General features: G+C 44.1%; 1 protein-coding gene across 2 annotated transcripts in view; it reads right to left on the reverse strand.

Annotated features, from left to right (window-relative positions):
• Positions 1-10,133: 10,133 nt before the first annotated feature.
• Positions 10,134-22,736, reverse strand: part of LOC143804786 (dihydroxyacetone phosphate acyltransferase-like) — a 236,278-nt gene continuing 223,675 nt past the window's right edge. For both annotated transcript variants that reach the window (XM_077283224.1, XM_077283225.1), the window contains exon 16: positions 10,134-10,783. In XM_077283224.1, the coding sequence (XP_077139339.1) occupies positions 10,746-10,783 (38 nt within the window). In that variant the 3' untranslated portion in view covers positions 10,134-10,745. The remainder of the gene's footprint in view (positions 10,784-22,736) is intronic.

A 22,736-nucleotide genomic window follows, 5' to 3' on the forward strand; every position in this document is an offset into this window, starting at 1 on the left:
AATGTTAAAGTTGAAAAACGCTTCAAAAACACTGCGTCTGAACTAAGCCTAAGTGGGGGAGGAAATTTTCAGTCTGGGGTTAAATATTTGGCCTTACAGGCAAGTCATTAACCTGCAAAGGATGTACCTTGACATATTTCCCAGCAAAATCCGTTTTGGTGTGTTTTTTGTTGCACCGGGAAAAATTAAAAAAAAAGTTTACAGCTGTGAACTAGGAGTCAGGAATGCTTCCAGGGGCGATCCCCATGATGTCCCTATGTCATTTGAGCAGTGTTTCCATCATTTTAAGACGTTGTTAGACCTTAAAAGGACCCCCAGGGGGGTTGCGGTAAAACTACTCGGGTCTCCCATAGACTTACATCGGGCTCGTTGTTCTGGCCGAGTACCCGAGTATTCCAATCTGCTTGACCCGAGCAACGAGCACCCGAGCATTTTAGTGCTCACTCATCACTAGTCATTAACAAAAGTTCATCTCAATATTTTGTTATATATTCTTTGTTTGCAATGACAGAGGTGAAACATTTTCTGTAAGTCTTCACGAGATTGGCACACACTGTTGGTGGTATGTTTGCCCATTCCTCCATGCAGATCTCCTCTAGAGCAGTGATGTTTTGGGCCTGTCGCTGGGCAACAGACTTTTAACTCCCTTGAAAGGTTTTCTATGGGGTTGAGATCTGGAGACTGGCTAGGCCACTCCAGGCCATTAATTTGCTTCTTACGAAGCCACTCCTTCATTGCCCTGCTGTGCGATTTTTTTCTCGCAGCTATTGACTTGCATTGGCAAGTCTCATCCAATATATGAAGACAATTGCAGCATGCTGCGATTTTAATCAGTCCGATCTCGGTTGAAAAAAAAAAATCACAGATGAGCATGGAAGCATAGATTAACATTGGTCAGAGTGCAATCCAAATTTTTATATTGGAATGCACTTGTCTGTTTTCCTCGCAGATGAGTATGAGCCCTTAGGAAGAGACTCACACTAATGTTAGATTGCCTGCTGTACTGATTCCTACAGTGGTAGGGCATTTTATATGTCCATGGCTTCTCATGATATTACAGCTCTAGCAAAAGTTAAGAGACCACTGCAATATTTTCAGTTTGTCTGATTTTTCTCTTTATAGGTATATTTTTGAGTAAAATGTAAATTATTCTTTCATTCTATAAACTTCTGACATGTCTCAGAATTTCCAAGCAATAAGTTTTGTATTTTTTTTCTGAGAAAGAAAAATGGTCAAATAAAAAAAACCAGTGCTTTAAGACCTCAAATAATGCAAATAAAACAAGTTCATAATCATTTAGAAACAATAATTCTAATGTTTTAACTCAGGAAGAGTTTAGAAATCATTTTTTTGTGGAATAACCATGACTTTTAATCACAGCTTTCATGCATCTTAGCATACTTTCTGCTAGTCTTTCACACTGCATCTGGAGCAAAAATGTAAGCAGTTCTTCTTTGTTTGATGGTTTGTGACTATCCATCATCCTCTTGATTACATTCCAGAAGTTTTCAATGGTAGTTCAGGTCTGGAGATTGGGCAGCCCTTGACAGGGTTTTGACAAAGGAAGGTATTCCGAAACGCGCGACGGGGTGCGCGGTGACAGGACGTGGTGACCCTTAAAGGTATAATACATATATTTTCAGCGCTATTTCCCTCTGGTTGTTTGCACCTTGCACTTTATTCTTGAATAGCATTTTTGCCATGTCTGTATGATTGGTGAAATCTTATGGTCTTATACTTGTTTGCCCTTACACCGTGCAGGTTATTTTTGGGACATTTTCAATTAATAGTGTACAATTTTGAATAGAGTGATTGATTTACCAATATTGCACATTATATATACTTTTTACTTACTCACATTGATTTTGTCCACCCCTTTTTTAAATTTTTATATATTTTTGTGATGCACGAATAGGGATATAGCCTGAAAAGAATATATTGGCATTCACCATTTTATATCTGACATAGTTTTTTATTATATATATTTGTAAGCCTGTCTTAATACGTGTACATATTTTATTAATTATTTTATTAATTGCCATTTCTACCTTATAAAGGCATTTTTTAATTGACTTTCTGCTTGTGATACACTCTTTGGCTGTTCATGTTTTCGGTTGGTGTGGTTGGTCTCTCACCCTGCTTCTCACAGAACACCGAGACTACTATAATTTATATATATATTGTAGCATGGCTAAAGGGTGTGTAGTCGACAGGAGGTATGTGCCACATAAGTGCTTTGTTGATGTAATGTAGCCCGGAGTATTTCTTTGTTGTATATAACCATGTATATATGTGTGTTCCAGGACCTGTGGTGATGTCAGACCACATGGCTAATCATGTTATGGGTTACTGGGTGTGGTTAGCTCTATATAAGACAGGCAAATGCTTAACACAGGAGATATGTGTGGAGGTGCTAGCCTCCAGTGTGTTAAGGCTCCAGCACTGAGCCTGAAGGAATGGACACTTGTTTTTTCCCTTTTGCCTGAGTTAAAGGCTATTTGTTTTTCCTGTTTATGCTAAACTGGTTTATGAAGCAATAAACCTTTGAACTTTTGTTGGAACCTGCCTCCTAAGTGTCAGCCGTCGCACCTGAGTGAGTGAAATCCCTACAATATATATATATATACACATATATACGGTATATACAAAAAAAATGTTTTATTGTTCGTGGTGTGTCTGTTTTTTAACTTAGGGCTTTGATGTGGTGGTCTCTTAATTTTTGCCAGGGCTGTATATGTTATTTGTTGTTTACTTATTGTTTAAATAAATGCATTTGTATTCTTTCAATACTTTTTGCCTCTCGGTGGTTTTATGCGCAATTATCAAACTTGAACAATTTCTCCATTCTTAGGCTTAAATTGCAGTTCAGCCCTTGCTGGCAAATAATCTGGTGGTTTTCGATTTAGATGGAAAGAAGCATCCCTCCTGTTATGCAGACAAACCACACCCCTAAGGCTGGTTTCACATTTGCGGTTGTGTCTGCAGCACAAGTCCGCATCCACACACGCACAAAAAAACGCATGCAAACGCAGCGTTTTTTATCCGCATCAGCTTATGCATGCATTTGCATGCGTTTTGCATGTGTTTGAGCTTTTTATGCACATGAGTTGTAAAGGTGAAAAATGTACTAGGAGAAAAAGCTAGATAAACAGACACCACCAATGGGACACCAATGGACGTGTCTCATGGGAATTCTTTATATAGACACTTTGTACAGCTGAAATATTCAGATTTTGCTCCTGTATCCTGCTTCACGATGTATCTTTGCATGGAGAGCTTTTATTTCACCCTGGATTTGGATCTCAAGCTGTTTCTTGCCTTTGCGTTTGCTTGTGAGCAACAAAGAAACAGAGAAAGACAGAGAAGAACATGGCATCAGCGTTTTTGGAGACACCCTATTATCGGTCCGGGAGAGCCGTGGAGCCTACCACACCCTATAAAGTGAGCTCCATGCCAACCTGGAGAAATTTGTGGACTATACCAGGATGTCTCAAGAGATATTCCAGGATTTGCTTGATCGTGTCCAAGGAGCCATCAGAAGACAGGACACTCAGCTCAGTAGAGCGATTCCTGCTGAGTAATGTCTCCTGGTCACATTAAGGTACGTAATATTTCAAAACAAACTCCTGTCATAATTATTATTGTTCTGCCATGTATTATTTGTTTTTTCCTTTATGTTTTTAGTAAATATATATATTACATAAATACGTATGTATGGAAAACATTTGAATTTCCCCCTGCCACGACCTCTTCCCAACACTGAAGGCCTGCCAATGCCATTTGCTATGGTTGGGTATGAGGCCTTTCAGATGTGTGAAAACTTACTGAAACCATACTTCAGTCGGGACTTGAGAACCACTTGGGATTCTTGTCTCAAAATGGCACATTCTTGGAACAGCCATTAATCTAAAAATGGAGACAGTCGATGAGGTTGTCAAAGCCTGTGTGGTTCTACATAACTACATAATGGCTAAAGAGCGTCCCAACATTGAAGTTGATGAACCAGTTTCAAACCCCTTGCCAGATTACCATCATCACTCTCTGTAGTCAACAGTAGAAGTTGCCCAAATGAGGGACCAATTTGCTGCCTACTTGGTTTCTGATATCGGATGTGTGGCATGGCAAGATGGAATGGTTTAATAAAATGTTCTGTTGTGTTTGTGTATGTACCTGTAATGTTAAAATCTTCCTGTAATGTTTTGTGTTACTAAAAAACCTGTTTTGAGACCTGTACCGAGTGCCCTCTGTCTTTAATCAACTCAAATCCACTTATGATGTCAGTGCTATGGTAGGCGACTTCTGATTCGATCCAGCGTCTGCAGTATCTATTGGACGCAGAATGAAGAGACGATGGAGGTAATACAAGGCATATCTATACTCACCTGGCCAGGTGTCAGAAATAGTTGATTCAGGATGCTGGGTTTTGTGCATCATGAATTCACTATTTCTGACACCTGGTGAGGTGAGTATAGAAACGCCATGTATTACATCCATCGTCTCTTCATTCTGCATCCAATAGATTACGAAGACTGAAGAGATGCTGGAGAAAATTATATTTGTTTTTGACAACTGATAGCTCCATGACAGACACAGGAAACAAAGCTGCAGTGCAGTTTTCAAGCGTCAATCCTCGAGATATGAGGTGGCAAAAACACCAAGTGTACAGTGCAGTGTGTTTAGTCAGTGCATGTGTATGCTGCCGGCGGCGGAACCCAAAGAACCAAACAGTAGTAGGGGCAAAAAAAACACACATTTATTAAAAAAAAAAATTACTTTAACTACGGCGACTTGGGGAAACGTGACGGAACTGGGGTGGGTTGAGCTGAGACGTTTGACTGGGTAAAGATGACGAAGGGGTTGCATTGGAAGGGGTGGCAAAAGTAGTGGGGTCAGTGAGGTCAGGGATGGTAGTGGAGGCATGGGACGGGACAGACACACTGGAAGGGAGAGACATCACAGACACATTTTGAGGTGAGGGGGGAGAGAGTGCGAGAATCCAATGTTTTTTTTTCTTCCTCCCCAGTGTTTTGTGCTGCTGTCTTCTGAGTGTTGGCGTTATGTCTTCAGGTGGGATTGTGTGGGTGAATGGCCTGGCATGATCCGGTTGCTGCTGCTGCTGTGGCATGGTGCAAGTGGACGGCCTGGCAGGATACGGGTGCTGCTGCTGTGGCATAGTGCTGGTGGAAGGCCTGGCAGGATCCGGTTGCTCCGGCATCTTGGTGGTGGTGGTGGTGGTGGAGGAACCAACAAGAGCAGCACTCGGCATGGTGGTGGGGTGGACTGTGCAGCAGCACTCGGCATAGTGGGGGCGCTGTAGTGGTGTCCAGCGGGGCTTGGAATGGTGGTGGCCATGCATGGTATTGAGGTCAAGCGTGTCGGTGTTGGCAGAGGTGGAAATACCCCCACTGACCAAGACTGCTGCATAGCCTGCATGTAAGCAGCATTGCAGGCCTGCATGACATTGAGCTGGAGATCATGATGATTAAAGAAATGATGTGCTGGTCTCTGGAGGTCGGCTTCCAGACAGTTAAAGCGCTGGTTGACATCCTAGAAAAGTGTGTTAATATGAGTCAGACCACTTTCCAGTCTATCTCCCAGGGCCTTTAAGCCATTCTGGAAGTCCGAGCTCAAGTGAAGAAACTCGGGCATGAGTGACCTGTCCAAGGCCTTCTGCCGCTGGCGGGAAGAGCCCCCCCAAAAAGAGGCAGAGGACTTGGACAAGGGAACACCTGATGGACCAACTTCCTGGTCTCCAGTCTGTGTTGGAGGCCCACTTGCTGATTCGCTGGTGGATGGCTGGGACAGGTTTGTGGCTGTTCAATGAAGGACCGCTCCAGATCCACATTCAATGGTGCTGCTCCAGGTTCTGCGAAAATAAAAGAAAAACATTAGCACCAAAAATTTACAATAGTAAAAGCACCATCTCCTGTGGACTAGAAAAAAAAACAGACTAGGGAATCCAACACAATGCAATACAACACAAAAATACTTACGTTCTCTGGGCAAGGACGGTCTCAAAAACGCCAGCATGCTATGATATTTGTACTCTCTGATCCTTGCTGCAGCACCACTGCAAACCTGGCTCTCTTGAAGATGGTCCTTGTTGAAGTGATCCTTCATCGAACGCCAACGGGTTCTGACTTTGTTCACTGTGAAAAAAAATAATTTTTAGTCCATGCACTTTCGGTCGGGATTACACAACTGTGTGTGATGCGAGAAACTCGGAGGAGTTTATCGCAGCACACACAGTTGTGTGATTCCAGCCAAGGTGAATGGCGCATCACACAACATTTAAATACTTACAAAATTCCTTTTGAACCCATGGCGTGGTGTTATGATGAGCTAGTGGTTAGGAGCACTAGAAATGACCAGATGAGCAAACTAGCAATACAGGACGAGCTCTGGGAAGTGGGAGCTCTGCTGACCGCAACCCCTAATCCTATCACAACAACTAGAAATAGCCGTGGAGCGTTCCTGACTCTGCCTAGATGCCTCTTCACAGCCTAAGAGCTAACTACCCCTAAAGATAGAAAATACAGCCTACCTTGCCTCAGAGAAATTCCCCAAAGAAATAGGCAGCCCCCCACATATATTGACTGTGAGTTAAGATGGAAGTCACAAACACAGGAATGAAATAGGTTTCAGCAAAGGAGGCCAGGCTTAACTAAACAGACTGAGGATAGAAAAGGTATCTTTGTGGTCAGCATAAAAAACTAACAAAAAACCACGCAGAGTGTGCAAAAGAAACCACCGCACCGACTCACGGCACGGTGGTGCCACTCTGCATCCCAGAGCTTCCAGCTAAAAAATCATGATAGCAAGCTGGACAAAAAACAGTGGTAACAAATAAGCTAGCAGGGACTTAGCTTTTGCTGAAGTAGACAGGTCATCTGAAAGATCCAAGAGAACTGAACCAGTACTAGGACATTGGCCGCTGGCATCAAGTAACGATCTGAGTGGAGTTAAATAGAGCAGCCAACCAAGGCCTGAACGAGGTCAGCTGGGGAAGGAACCTCAGAACCAGCAGCTCCACTTACAGCCACCAGAGGGAGTCCATGGACAGAACTCGCCGAAGTACCATTCATAACCACAGGAGGGAGCTCAAGAACAGAATTCACAACAGCGTGGCATTGTCCCAGCCATCCATCATCGCTTGGGCCACCTCATTCCACAGCCGCCTGATGACCAAGTTGTCCGAGTGCTGCTGAATCTGGGTGTCCCACAACAGGACTCACTCCTCAACCAGGGAAATGAGAAGGTCATTATCAAGGAGCTCTTCATCCCATTCTGGAACGAATAAAATAAAGAAAGACATTAATGCTGTAAAGATAAGAAAAAGAAAGAAAACAAGATATACAGAAAACAGGAAAGAATAAGTTAAAGTCTAGAAAAAAATAGTTGTCAAGACAAAAATGGGAAGATAGAAGCAAAGTGAAGAAATAAAAAACAGGCAAGAATAGTATAGTCATGAAAAAAAAAATCAGTCAAGTATCTTACACACCATCTTGCCACCCGAACGTGTGCTGACTGCTCCTGGTCTGCCTCCGCTGCAGTGGAAGAACTGGTCTGATAAGAAAAAAAAATGACCACGTGTATATGTGACAGAGAATACTTACCAATCAGTAGGGAATGTACTCACTTCACTTTCCTGTCCAGCACATTCAGGGCCAGGGCGCTCCTCAGAAGATGAGGAAGAAGACATTATGAATACTGCAAGAAAAAATAGACAGAAATTGGTACATACTAAAGATAGAAAAAAGGAGACAGACATTCGCTGTTATACTCACATTAGCCAAAGTTGTGATTCTTCTGGAAAGGTTCCAGTCTGCTTCCAAGTGCCTGCTTCAAAGTGTGTCTGCTTTCAGGGGTCTGTAGAGTAGTGTACTGCCAGTGCCCACACATTATTTTTATCTATCTTTGTGTGGGGGGGTGGCTAATTAGTGTCTAGATATGTCTACTCTGGAAAAACACATGCATTCGAAAATGCTAGCGAACGCGTGTACTTGCGTACACCTGCGTTCCCATAGACTGTAATGTATTGTCTCAATGCATTCCTTCCGCAAGCATAAGCATGCGTTTGGCGGCTGCAAATTGCCACCACCAAAATTGCAACATGTTGCATTAGCCGAGCCCAGCCGCACAAGCCGAAAGGACTCATGCGTAGTCAAATGCGGCCAAAAGCATACAAACAAATGTACCTGCATCCACATCATTAAAGATAGGAAAAAACGATGCATGCAGATGTATGCGGCCGAAACGCTGTGGACACAATCGCAAATGTGAAACCAGCTTCACTTTGTGTTTTTACTATTTTTACAATTGTTATATTTTTTACTAAGTTTCTCTATGATACTTCAACTTTTATTTGTCTGAACACTGGTCTAATGCAATGCATTAGATCTGTTTGTTTTGCACTGGTAGTACATTGATTAGACGCTGCTTGTACAGTATATGGTCTAATAGGCCACAATGCTTGGCAGAATCGGAGGTCATGATTTGACCTGCAGTTGCCATGCTTATCTTCAGCTCCCTGCAATTGCACAGCAGGGGTGTGGGTGGGATGAAAGAGGGAGCACCCACTCTAAAGCTTCTAAATGTCTGTCTATTTAATGTAGTGTAAGTCTCTAGAGCCACTCCGGTCATATAGTTCTTAAATACTGGATCACATTGTGATTTATTTGTGAGCCAGGAGTCATTTTTACAGTGTGAGCCTTTGGAGCCTCGTTCTGACGCTACCTAGGCTAAGGGTACCGTCACACATTGAAATTTTCATCGCTGCGACGGCACGATTCGTGACGTCGCAGCGTCGTATAATCATCGCTCCAGCGTCGTAGACTGCGGTCACACGTTGCAATCACGGCGCTGGAGCGATGCCGAAGTCCCCGGGTAACCAGGGTAAACATCGGGTAACTAAGCGCAGGGCCGCGCTTAGTAACCCGATGTTTACCTTGGTTACCAGTAACTTACCAGCGTAAACGTAAAAAAACAAACAGTACATACTCACCCGTCGGTGTCCTTCAGGTCCCTTGCCGTCTGCTTCCTGCTCTGAGTGCAGCCGTACAGTGAGAGCAGAGCGCAGCACCGCTGCGCTCTGCTCTCACTTTCCGGCCGGCACTCAGAGCAGGAAGCAGACGGCAAGGGACCTGAAGGACACCGACGGGTGAGTATGTACGGTTTGTTTTTTTACGTTTACGCTTGTAACCAGGGTAAACATCGGGTTACTAAGCGCGGCCCTGCGCTTAGTTACCCGATGTTTACCCTGGTTACAAGCGAAGACATCGCTGGATCGCTGTCACACACAACGATCCAGCGATGTCAGCGGGTGATCAAGCGACGAAAGAAAGTTCCAAACGATCTGCTACGACGTACGATTCTCAGCAGGGTGTCTGATCGCAGTAGCGTGTCAGACACAGCGATATCGTAACGATATCGCTAGAACGTCACGAATCGTAACGTCGTAGCGATGGAAATTTCAATGTGTGACGGTACCCTAACACTGTAAAAGTGATTTCCAGCTCAATTATAAACCACAATGTGATCCAGTGAGTCGGAATTGTAGCCACATGAATGAGAAGGTAACCAGAGTGGTGCTGGAGACCGGATAAGATGGTGATCAGTAAGTATATTAACTCACACTACATTACATACACATCTAGACATGTTCAGGGTATAAGTTTCACAGGAGTGAAGGTACTGCCTAGTGGAGCCATACACTCCGGTGGTCAAACTTAGCTTAACCATGCTAACATCTGACTATCATTATGAAAGATACATGTTTTATTAGCATAGTTGCACTGCATGTGAGCATTAGAATAACCAATGGCCCAGTAGAGTTACCTTGTTTGAAGCTTTCAAACATACTTGGTAGAAGATCATAATATGAACATCTACATTCTGAGAGCAATAAAACAGGCTCATGACATCATATAGTCATGACCGTACATTCAGGACAGGTTTCAGGTACAGACGTGTCCACCTTTATCTTTTACGTTAGATAAGGAATCAAATTTCTTGCAATAGAACTTTTATGTATTACTGTGACATGTTAGCAAAACCCTTAAAAAACTGCAAATGACATCACAACCACTAGTTGGCCAGACACAGACCGCATAAACATCTCTCAACAGAGTATTACAAAATCATGTTTATTTTCAAAGCTTCAATTTTTGCCAAAGGATCTCAGTAATAGTCCCAACCAGGTAAGTAAGATTTTGGGGAGCAGCAGTTCATAATTCAGACTTATAATGAAAACCAGAAAATTTGAAATTACCAACAAAAATATAAAAATATCAATGTCATTAAAAGCAAGCATTGAACAAGCAGTATACTATACAAGTTTAAACTCATAATTAAAACAATATGTGTTGCCTTTTTTACAGATCTCATAATTTTTAGTGTACAGTATACGGCTAGCTTCAAAAAAATGTTAATCTTGCTAGAAGTAAAATGTAAGTCTTTCGCTAAAATTTCTCTGAGATTACTAAAATTGCTTTCATTTTTATATATTGTCAGTGGATATGTTAAAAATTGTATAAAAGTGTAAACCAAATCTATCGATGGAGTATAACAGCATTTGGAAAGATCATCATAGCAAAATAAACTGTTTTTCTGTCTTGTGTTACTTCCTAACCATTACAGGGAAACACAATTTCATAGTTAGTGTGGTTGTTGATTTTTTTTTCTTGTCGCAAGACCAGTAGAATTAATATCTCTCTGCTAAGGAATTGAAGAATTTGCCAGATTCCTTAAAGTCTTGATGCTGGAAACTTTCTTGAAGGCACTTCTGTAAAGTAAAGAACAGTATCAATATTTACTTTACTCCTGTAACTATATCACATCAGCAATGCAATCTAAAAATCACATTTTTCTGTCCTTTTATAGAAGCAAATGAACAGAGTTAAGTTTTTCATCTTGGTGACCCACAATTTCACCAGAAAATATAACGTGTTTTTTTCTGCAACTAAAACCTACTCTCTTGGCTGCAAAACCACTGTGTTCAAAAGGTTTGTTTTCAGATGTTTTCACAGAGTTTTTGATGCTTTTTTTGCAGTGTTTTTTGGGTGCAAGTATGTGCGCTTTGTTTACAGTACATTTAATAAAGTTAGTTTTAGGCTATGTTCACATGTGTTTTTTTCAGCAGCCAAAACCTACTCTATTGGCAGTAAAAATGCTACTCCCAAAACACCCATTTTGTTCATTTTTTTGCTTTGTCTACAGTAGATGTTTAATAAAGTTAGTCTTATTTACCAAAAATTGTTAAAGAAAAGCAGGAAAAATGTTTATAGTGTTTATCTACAAAGTTGTTTCACTTTCTCATTGCTTTGCATGGGGAAAAATGCTGCACAAAAATGCTGAAATAATTGACTTGATGCACGTTTAAAGGGAACCTGACAACAGAAAAAGCAGTATTAACCTGAAGATATGGGGGATAATTTGCAGGCTAACAGCATTACTAACCTGCCTGGTGCCTGCATGCAGCCAAACACTGTGGAGAAAAAATGAACTTTATCCTCCCCACCAGCATTTGGTTTCAGTCACAGAGGCGCTGCTGGTTAAGTCATCGTTCTGAGAATACAGAGCAACTGCACCCCTGGCATTATCTGACACTGGCTCTGCATTGGGGCCGGCTGTCAGTCAGCACTGTGGGAGAGGTTAAAGCTGCTGCTGTGTCTTCTCAGAGAAGTGACTGAACAAGCATCGGCGCCACTCCCATGACCTCTGGGGTACACTTGACTCACCAGCGCCTCCGATAATATCCCCTTATTCCCAAATTCTTATTCATACCGCCCCCACCCTATAGTAACATCAGTTGTAATACCCAAAAAGAATGACAATACACCTGTTTTGGATTAAATGGCCACAGCAGCCTTTTATTAACAAACAATTACACAATTAAATAAAAAACCCAAACTAGGAAGAGGTGGTCCTCGAAGCCACAAAATTAAGGATTTTCAATGTTCCTATTTTATATTCCTTTTGGCCTCCAGGCTTAGTCTTGACCCCAGCCGCGAAGCACCAGCTCGGAGGCAGCTAATGACCAGCCCGGCCAAAACCAACCAATACCAATTCCCCAAAATTATCCATTCCACCGACTGATCGACCACATTTCCTCGTAAACTACTCCGGGGGAGTCCAGGACCAATAGAGATCTCCCCCCCCTGCAATCCGCCATCGCCCTTTCCACCAACTTCGAGGACCTCCCTCCCCCGCCTTACTGCTATGACAGAAAATTAACACTCACTATTTAACATAAGCATAAATACCGTTAACAAACATAACAAATGAAATCCCGATTTCGAAAATTAAGTGAGGGTGGGTGGGAGCTTCGCTTGCTGGCAGACCGCAGGTAATTACGTGCTCCAGCCGAATGCTGACTCATCCTTGGCAGTTTTCCAATAACTGCCCTGCAGTCTCTCAGCCCAAAGCCCCTTCACTCCGCCCCTCTGGGTCCCTCCCCCCTCACCAATTCAAATAACTCCCCGCAGCCCACTTAACCCTGTAACTGCCCATTAACCCCTTGTGGCCCTGATTTTGCATGTGACCCCGTCATGTCGGCCTCCCCTGATGGCCCTAGGGGCCAGTACGGCCTTTCTTGACTGAACCGAATTCTGTCTGGGAGAATAAAATTCATTTTCCCCCCCGCAGTGTTTGGCTACGTGCAGGCACCAGGCAGGTAAATATCTAGAGATATGAGAGCCTATATAATAAAGTTCGGTGTCCGTACTGAACACCTACTGTTCGGGCACGGACATCAAACACGGACCTCACTAGGAAGTGTCTGTTACCATTCCGGTTCAAGATTAGTCTCTGCAGGAATTTAACCCTGCTGTGTCCTTCAGAGATTAAGTTCCCTGGCCTATCTCATGGCGGCAGGTCTTATATTAGGTAGCTCCACCCACCGCTCTTTGCCTGAATGTTGTTGATTCCTAGCCTGTTTGTCCTGCTAGTGATCTGTTTGAGCTTGTGTGTTTCTGTTTCTCCCATTATGGTCCCAGCTTGCCTACCCATCCTTGTCTAACCTCTCCAGACCTGACCTGCCTCTGATCTTCCAATCAACTGCTGCAGATCCGGGGACTGCCCTGGAGTGGAACTTGGTGTCTACCAGAAGCACCCCTCCAAGATAAGTCCGACCCCTGAAGCAGTTCCTTTCACCTGTCAACACGGGTATGAGGTATAGGAGAACAAACACAGAAACGTGGTCAGACAATCCAAGGTCAGGGCAGACAGCATAGGCTCAGAATATGAAGCCGAGGTCAGGACAGGAGAGGTCAGATAGGACAAGTAGGCAAGCTGGGACAGTAACAAGAGCAATAGAAACACACAAGCTTAAACAGATCAATAGGACAAACAGGCTAGCAACCAACATTCAGGAGGAGATTGGTGGATGAAGTGGCCTAATATAGGACCTGCATGCACAAGATACTCCGAGGAACCTAATCTCTGCAGGACACAGCGGGGTTAAATTCCTGCAGAGACCGGTCACACCTCCCTTAAGGCCAAATGGATGCCACATGCAGGTGCAGCAGTGGTGAATGAAGAACATTCAGAGGAACGGCCAGACATAAGGAGAAACCACATAGAATGATAGAATGCTAGAGTTGGAAGGGACCTCCAGGGCCATCATGTCCAACCCCCTGCTCAGTGCAGGATTCACTAAAACATCTCATCCTTGTAGGACACAGTTTGCAGTCTATTCACCATCCTGGTAGCTCTTCTTTGAACATGGTGAGCAGGGCAGCACTAAGGAAAACTGCGAGTCACCGCTGTGAGTGCTTCTTTAAGACAATGCCACTTTCTGCTGTTGGTGCATACTCCTTAAATATCATATTTTTCGGACTAAGAGATGCACTGCCCAAAAAAAATATTGGAGGAAAATGGGTAATGCATCTTATAGTCTGAATACAGACTTACTGCAGGGTTGCGGTGGTAGTGGAGCAGGGTGCTTTCCTCAGGATGTCGGCAGAGGTAGAAGTATGGCAATCCTGAGGGCCTAGTGTTGGCAGAGAGCAGGACAGAGTGCATCATTGGTCTCCCGGTGACCATGTTGCTGAATCTGTGGGTCGCCTCCGGCAGCATGTGCGCAGATTGGGATCTCGCACTATCCGAGAACTCAATCTGTGCACGCTTCAGGGAAATGACCGTCAGATGCCGTGCATGCACAGATTGCGATATCAGCTGGACAGTGACCCCAATCTGCACACGTGCTGCCTCCTGCAGTCCTCGACTTTGGGAAAATGGCTGCCGGGAAACCGATGATGCACTCTGCTCACCACCAACACCAGGCCTGCAGCATCGCCACACTTCTGCCACTGGCTTCCTGAGAAAGGGACCCTGCGCCATGCAACCCACTCTGCTCTGTCTCACCACCAACACTGGGCCAACAGCACCCTCCCACCCAGGGCTTGCAGCATTGCCCGACTTCTGCCGCCGCTGGCTTCCTGAGGAGGGATCATGCCTCCTAAGGCGGGATCATGCCTCCTGTGAACCCACTCCACTGCCGCCAGCCCCCAGGTAAGATACTTCAAATTCAGACAATAAGACAGACCCCCATCTTATAAAAATCTTTTTTTCCTATTTTCCACCCCAAAATTTGGGGTGCATCTTATGGTCCGCACCGTCTTATGGTCCAAAAAATACAATATATGTTTTTGGAAAACCTATCAATGTCCACAAGTAGATGGCTGATGTACGATTGTTGGGGTGAGACCACTGGCCACCTCACCTATGCCAAAACAGAGGTCCCAAACTCCCCCATGTCTGTGAAGTGGTGACTCGATCATTGATCCAGTCACTTGTATGGCTCTGATAGTGACATTTGAATGATCAGTAGTATTTTTTAATGCCATCCTTTTGGAGTATAATTTATTCTATAACTTATTATTTTTAAATGGGAAAGAAAAAATGTAAACGTTTAACTTTATTTTTCAGGTTAGTGATACTAAATTAAAGGGGTATTTTCAAGTTGTATTTCGAGCAGCTCAGAGCTCTGCAGTCTCTTTCCTTCTTTGTTTCTGACAGGGAAGGCACTCCTTGTGACAGCTTAGGTGAATAATATAACTGTAGTATTAGTAAAACTATAAAGAGATAACAGGGCTTTTGAACAAGCACACCTCTCAGGACACTTTGAGCAGAGAGCTATTATTAGTAGACCTGCTCTGTAAGCAGATCATTTGGCAAGACTTGTAACAGTATTTCTTCAGAAGATGTGAGGGAGGTGAGAAGCTAACTCCTTTATCGAAATTAGTGGTATGGAGTGAGATGACTGGTATGCTAAGAGTTAACCCTCTTCCTGGAATGTAACTACTATGCAGTCTCGGACAATGCCTGGTGGTCAAGTTCCATGAAACCAACATGTACATTATAAGAGATAAAAGTTGTCATTGCAGGAGAATGACAGCAGAAAGAAAAAGAAAGACAATTGAAAATTGCAGCAAGTTAAAAACTTGAGAATACCCTTTTTTTATTCTTTTCATGTTTTACAACATTTTTAAAGTTGTTTAACTTCCACCATATTCTGAAAACATTTTGGTCTTTTCATAGACTGAAGATTTTATTGGGACTGTACTGTAATTCAGATTGATCACTATTTTGTTCAATTTTTAGAGAAACAGAATAAAACAAAAATAAGCAATTATATCCTTGTTTTTAATTTTGTTATAAAGTCAATCCTTATATTAGATAAAAATTGTGATTGCTTGGATTATACACTGCAATACTTCTGTAAAGCATCTTATTACTAATAGGGCATCAAAGATGGCATACCGGAGTCCATCTGCACATTGTTAAATGAGCAGTATTGATGTTCGCTCCAAAAATGTATGTTGAAGCAGGGTTTCCAGTGCTTCCATTAAGGCCATGTGTATGTGGCGCACAACAAGAAGGGTTTGACCACTTAACTGAATGGCCAATTAGAAATTTTGTGAAATTTTGAAAGGATGTGGGCACCAGCATCTGACGTACATGCGATCAGGTTGATCCAGTCTTCTCACGTGGCACACCCTGATAGGCCTGTCCCTTTGGTTCCGGAGGAGTGTCGTAGAAAGAGGGGTACTGTAATGGGTTTACCGTAACAAAGTTAGTCAGAAAACCTTGCTGCCTTGTTTCTCTTACTCCTGCACTGATTAGAAACACTTCACCTTCATATTAAACATTGCAGGTTTCTGATGACAGTGCAGGGCTTAATCTGTTCTGCTGAGAGCCAGAGGTGTATCTAGGGTTTCTGGCACCTGGGGCAAGAATTCAGTTTGGTGCCCCCTCCCACCCCAGAACGTATGCGATTTGCACACTTAGTCATGTACCAGTGAGCTCCTCTCCCTTAAGCTCCCAATGTTCAGTGAAAAACTGAGAGAAGCAGAAGAGAAGCTCGTTGTTACAGGACCATGAGTATGAAAATCGCATATGAGTGACGTGTCCATGTGACGACTACTGGAACCTGCAGAGCTGAATCCTCACATTGCAGCTTCTGAATTCTCACAATGCATGCACTGCACACTTTTAGGATTCTCCCTTGCCGGTGGACAGTCATGTCAGCACAAACATGTGATTTATATACTTCTGACCACATTCCGACTAGACGTGCCTGGCCTCGCTCAGTTCATTATCATTGAGTGAGGCCCGCATGTCTAGTCAGCACGTGACCACATGTATGTAAATCGCCAGCACAAGAGAATCCTGACAGCGTGCAGTGCGCACTGTGAGAACTCAGAAGTCTGCAGTCACAAAGAATGACTGCAGACTCATCACAAACCTGGACATCCCCTTTAATGCTCCTAACATAAATAAAAACATGAGAATTAGTCAGTATCACAAATAACATTTACATCCAGGTACCTTATAGATGACGTGTCTCTGGAGTCGTTCTCCTTCATTTCTTCATCTTGTCCAGATCCCCATGATGAGTTATCTCATCCACAGCTGTCTCTGCAGACTTCCATCTTCTTCACTCTTTTGCAGAAAATCTCCACATGACGCCCTTAAAGATACAAGTGTCATTATAATGCTCCTGAATAAAAAAATTGCCCCTCACTATATTGTCTGCATAAAATATGACCCCCACACTGTCCTTCTTATGGTACACGCTCTTTACACGGACCTCCCCTTTCCATACTGGCCCCCTCTTCATACTGTCCTCTCACATTGTGTCCCTATAGGGTCCAGTATTTATACTGTACCCTCTCATCACACTCCCCCTCCTTTGTATACTATCCCCTCCTGGCTGTGCCCTTACACTGTCCCCCATGCTACGCATGCACACATCCCAACACCCTCACTCCCCGTACTCTGTCCACATACGTTTTTCACATCGCTACTCATACTGTGTCCGCACACATTCCCCCGTTTGACCCCAAACTGTCTGCACCCAACCTCCATACTGTTTCCTCATATATGCCCCCCATCTCCCCTTTTGCTCTTCATTTTGTGTCCTTAGATCTCCCCCACACATTAAATCCCCCCATCCCCATGACAAATCTCCCCCCACACACATTCAATCCCACATCTCCACTCACATTAAATCCCTTCCCCACAATAAATCCCCCATCCCCACTCATATTAAATCTCCCCCCCACAATAAATCCCCCCTCCCTACTCACATTAAATCTCCCCCCCCACAATAAATCCCCCCATCTCCACTCATATTAAATATCCCCCATCCAATAATATATCCCACCATCCCCACTCACATTAAATCCCCCCCACCCCCGCTCACATTAAATCCCCCCCCAATATATCCCCCATCCCCACTCACATTAAATCCCCCCACAATATATGCCCCCATTCCCACTCACAGTAAATCCCCCCCACAATATATGCCCCCCATTCCCACTCACAGTAAATCCCCCCCCACAATATTATGTGCCCCCCATCCCCACTCACAGTAAATCCCCCCCACAATATATGCCCCCCATCCCCACTCACAGTAAATCCCCCCCTGCACCTTCGGTGTCTTCAGCTCCACTGGAGCACTTACCACCGCTCTGTGTCTTCTGGTCGATCTGTGTCTCCTGCTCGATCTGCAGCTCCTGCTCTGCCGCGCAGGTGAGTGACGTCAGCAGCGTGATCACATGACCTGATCACGCTGCTGGCGTCGCTCTGACCCGGCAGTCAGAGCTTCAATTGTACTCGCATCACAGATATGAGTACAATTGAACACTGGGAGCCGGCGCGCTACAGCTTCTCTGTGCCGGCTGTCAGCTTGACAGTCGGCACAGAGAACAGCTGACTCCCAGTGCGGGGGGTGGCAGAATGCAGCCGCCGGGGGAGACACTGCAGACCGCCGCTTTAGGCGGCCCGACTGCGCCCCCCTGCCGGCTGCGCCCGGGGCAAATGCCCCGGCTGCCCCCCCTAGATACGCCACTGCTGAGAGCTCCTGGAGGCTTTTCTGCTTTGATGCTTTCAGCTGTTCAGTGTTTGCCACTCCCCTCTGCAATATATACTTGCCTCTGGCAGGCAGGCATCATCAGAGTCAGTTCTATATTGCCTGGTTCGGTAGCTGAAGGTGTTGGTTGTTTGAGAAGGCGTTTTGGAATGTTTTTCAGGAGACTGTTGCGTGGTGATTTGTCTGTGTGCATAAACTTATCCTTTCCTATTTGGTTTGTCCTCCCTTTATTTCCCGGTGTTCCACTCTGTTGTTTGTGAGTGCATATTTGTATGATTGGTATTTTCATTTATCCCTGTACGTCTTCCCTTGTTTGTCTGGTTTTGAGTATTCATATACAGAACAACTTCCCAATTCCCTGGGTTGGGAAGAGAGACATAAGGGTTGATACAGGAGCTCAGTAAGGCACACGGCCCCGGCGTCTTCACTATCAGAAGTAATCAGGGGAGCAGGGATAGCTGGGACACCCCTAGCTTTAGCGATAAGGAAGAAACCCTTAGCCCTCAGAAATCTTGCAACTGAGCCAGGAAAGCATGCTACAGAGGGAGATTCTAACCCCTTCCTGATATAAGTCAGCTATGTAATATAAGCAGTATCTTACTGTAAAATAAGTGACCAGAACCAATTGCTGCTGATTCACCATTTAAATGCTGTTGTCAATCACTGGCGATGGCATGAAAATAACCGGATTTCTGGTGCTCATGCACACCAGCTCCCATCGTTCACCCACAATGCAATTACGGGGTGGCGATAGGTTGCCATAGCAGTTGTGGGCCTCTTGAAGACCTCCATGGCTGTCATTTTTATCCTTCTGTGAAATCAATTCTGTGTCTGAGCTTCATAAAAGAACAAAATCTTCTCTAGTTCATAAAACAAGTACACGTTCAAGTCCCCTAACAGAACTTAAAGAAAAGCTTATTAAAAGCATTACAGCTCCACTTCAGCAGTAAAATAAAATGGTGGAGTAGCATTTTAAGAAACACATAGCCATATAAAAATTACAGAAAGCACACAGATGGCAACAGTATGCAGTCCATATGCTGTCCGTGGTTAGCACTGTAATGTACAGTGGGTACGGAAAGTATTCTGAACGCCTTTAAATTTTTCACTCTTTGTTTCATTACAGTCATTTGGTAAATTCAAAAAAGTTAATTTTTTTCTCACTAAAGTACACTCTGCACCCCATCTTGACTGAAAAAAAAACCGAAATGTAGAAATTCTTGCATATTTATTAAAAAGGAAAAAAAAACTGAAATATCACATGGTCATAAGTATTCAGACCCTTTGCTCAGACACTCCTATTTAAGTCTCATGCTGTCCATTTCCTTGTGATCCTCCTTGAGATAGTTCTACTCCTTCATTGGAGTCCAGCTGTGTTTAATTAAACTGATAGGACTTGATTTGGAAAGGCACACACCTGTCTATATAAGACCTCACAGTGCATGTCAGACCAAATGAGAATCACGAGGACAAAGGAACTGGCCTAGGAGCTAAGAGACAGAATTGTGGCAAGGCACAGATCTGGAAAAGGATACAAAAGAATTTCTGCAGTATTCAAGGTTCCTAAGAGCACAGTGGCCTCAATAATCCTTTATTAATGGAAGAAGTTTGGGACCACTGGAAGTCTTCCTAGACCTGGCCGTCCAGCCAAACTGAGCAATCGTGGGAGAAGAGCCTTGGTGAGAGAAGTAAATAAGAACCACAAGATCACTGTGGCTGAGCTCCAGAGATGCAGTAGGGAGATGGGAGAAAGTTCCACAAAGTCAACTATCACTGCAACCCTCCATTAGTCGGGCCTTTATGGCAGAGTGGCCACACAGAAGTCTCTCCTCTGTTCAAGACATAGGAAATCCCGCAAAGAGTTTGCTAAAAAACACATGAAGGACTCCCAGACTATGAGAAATAAGATTTTCGGGTCTGATGAGAAGAAGACAGACCTTTTTGGTGATAATTCTAAGCGGTATGTGTGGAAAAAAACAGGCACTGCTTATCACCTGCCCGATACAATCCGAACATTGAAACATGGTGTTGGCGGCATCATGCTATGGGGGGGGGGGGTTTCAGCTACAGGGACAGGATGACTGGTTGCCACTGAAGGAAACATGGCCAAGTACAGACATATCGTGGATGAAAACCTCTTCCAGAGTGCTCTGGACCTCAGACTTGGCCAAAGGTTCACCTTCCAACAAGACAATGACCCTAAGCACACAGCTAAAATAACAAAGGAGTGGCTTCAGAACAACTCTGTGACCATTCTTGACTGGCCCAACAAGAGCCCTGACCTAAACCCAATTGAGCATCTCTGGAGAGAACTGAAAATGGCTATCCACCAACGTTCACCATCCAACCTGACGGAACTGGAGAGGATCTGCAAAGAAGAATGGCAGAGGATCCCCAAATCCAGGTGTGAAAAACTTGTTGCATCATTCCCAAGAAGACTCAATACTGAGCAAAGGGTCTGAATACTTATGACAATGTGATGTTTCAGTTTTTATTTTTTAATAAATTTGCAAACATTTCTACATTTCTGTTTTTTTCAGTCAAGATGGGGTGAAGATTGTACATTAATGAGAAAAAAATGAACTTTTTGGAACTTACCAAAAAACTGCAATGAAAAAGAGTGAAAAATGTAAAGTGGTCTGAATACTTTCAGTACTCACTGTATAAGAGAAGCTTTGTAATTTTTTTTCACATGTGAATAAACACTGATGAAACACTGATAGTAACAACTAGGGTTGAGCGACTTTCATTTTTTTAAGATCGAGTAGGGTTTTGGGAAACCCGATTTTGTCCAGAGTCGAGTCGAGTGCAGTCGGCCGATTATCGCTAAAAGTCGGGGATCGACCGAAACACGAAACCCAATGCAAGTCAATGGGGAAGCATAGTCGGCAGTGAGTGGAGGCCAGGAAAACACCTACAGTGCCCATTTTAATGCCAAAAACATCCATTCTTGTTTCTGAAGCTTGCCAATCTTAATTAACTGTATAATAATAGTTGGGCATAGGGAATTGGGGGAAAGTTGTGGGGGGAGTAGGGCTGGCTCAAGTTTTTCGTGGGCCCAGGAAATGCGGACTACGTCACGGCGGTGTTGCAGGGAAAGGTAAGTATTTAAAAGTTGCAAGTGCTGTGATCCTGAGCAAGCAGGGGGGGCCCACTCGTTCGCATTGCCACTGGCACAGGGCCCCTCAAAGTACGGCGGTGTGTTTGCATGGCGGGGGCGCCTCCCACCAGCAGCGACACTTTTGCGTACTCTGAGGGGCCCTGTGCCAGTGACGTCGCCAACGAGTATGCCCCCCCACCTGATGAAGGAACCTGCACTTTCATCTGCACCTTCCTCTTTGTCCCTGTGTAAGGTGGTATAACATGCGGGAAGGGGAACCTTACTTTCAGCAGGGACAGATTCTGGCTGTGTAGAGTACAAGGGGAATGTAGTGGTCTAGGTCAATGTACCAGCAGACTCATTTAGCAGTGGCTGGGCAATGGGCAGGATGAGGAGGAAACAGATATAGGGCCAAAGAATAAAGTAGGCTACATGCAGTTCAAAATTGGTAACAGGACTAAACAGGCGGCATTGCTTTGTTCAGTGGAGTAGCAAACCCAAGAGCAGCAGACACTGTTTCAAGGGCCTAACCACACTAGTAGGCCAAATGCAGTTTAATATCTGATAGTATAGGGCGAAAGCCAGAATGTGGAAGCTCAGCTTTGTTCAGTTGAGGACAACACCAGGGAGGGGCAGACACCTTTAGTAGGCCGGAAAAGCCTATTGCATTTTTTAAAATGGTAATTTGGAGCAGAAGGTTGAAGCTCAGCTTTATTTAGTTGAGGGCAACACCAGGGAGGGGCAGAAGCCGTTAGTAGGCCCTAACCACCATTTTTTTTTTTTTTAAAACCACTTAATGAGAGCCGGAAGGTTGAAGCTCAGCTTTATTTAGTTGAGGACAACACCAGGGAGGGGCAGAAGCCGTTAGTAGGCCCTAACCACCATTTTTTTTTTAAAACCACATAATGAGAGCCGGAAGGTTGAAGCTCAGCTTTATTTAGTTGAGGACAACACCAGGGAGGGGCAGAAGCCGTTAGTAGGCCCTAACCACCATTTTTTTTTTAAAACCACTTAATGAGAGCCGGAAGGTTGAAGCTCAGCTTTATTTAGTTGAGGACAACACCAGGGAGGGGCAGAAGCCGTTAGTAGGCCCTAACCACCATTTTTTTTTTTTTTAAAACCACATAATGAGAGCCGGAAGGTTGAAGCTCAGCTTTATTTAGTTGAGGACAACACCAGGGAGGGGCAGAAGCCGTTAGTAGGCCCTAACCACCATTTTTTTTTTTAAAACCACATAATGAGAGCCGGAAGGTTGAAGCT

Source organism: Ranitomeya variabilis, chromosome 2 (assembly GCF_051348905.1).
Source record: "Ranitomeya variabilis isolate aRanVar5 chromosome 2, aRanVar5.hap1, whole genome shotgun sequence".
Lineage (NCBI taxonomy): Eukaryota > Metazoa > Chordata > Amphibia > Anura > Dendrobatidae > Ranitomeya > Ranitomeya variabilis.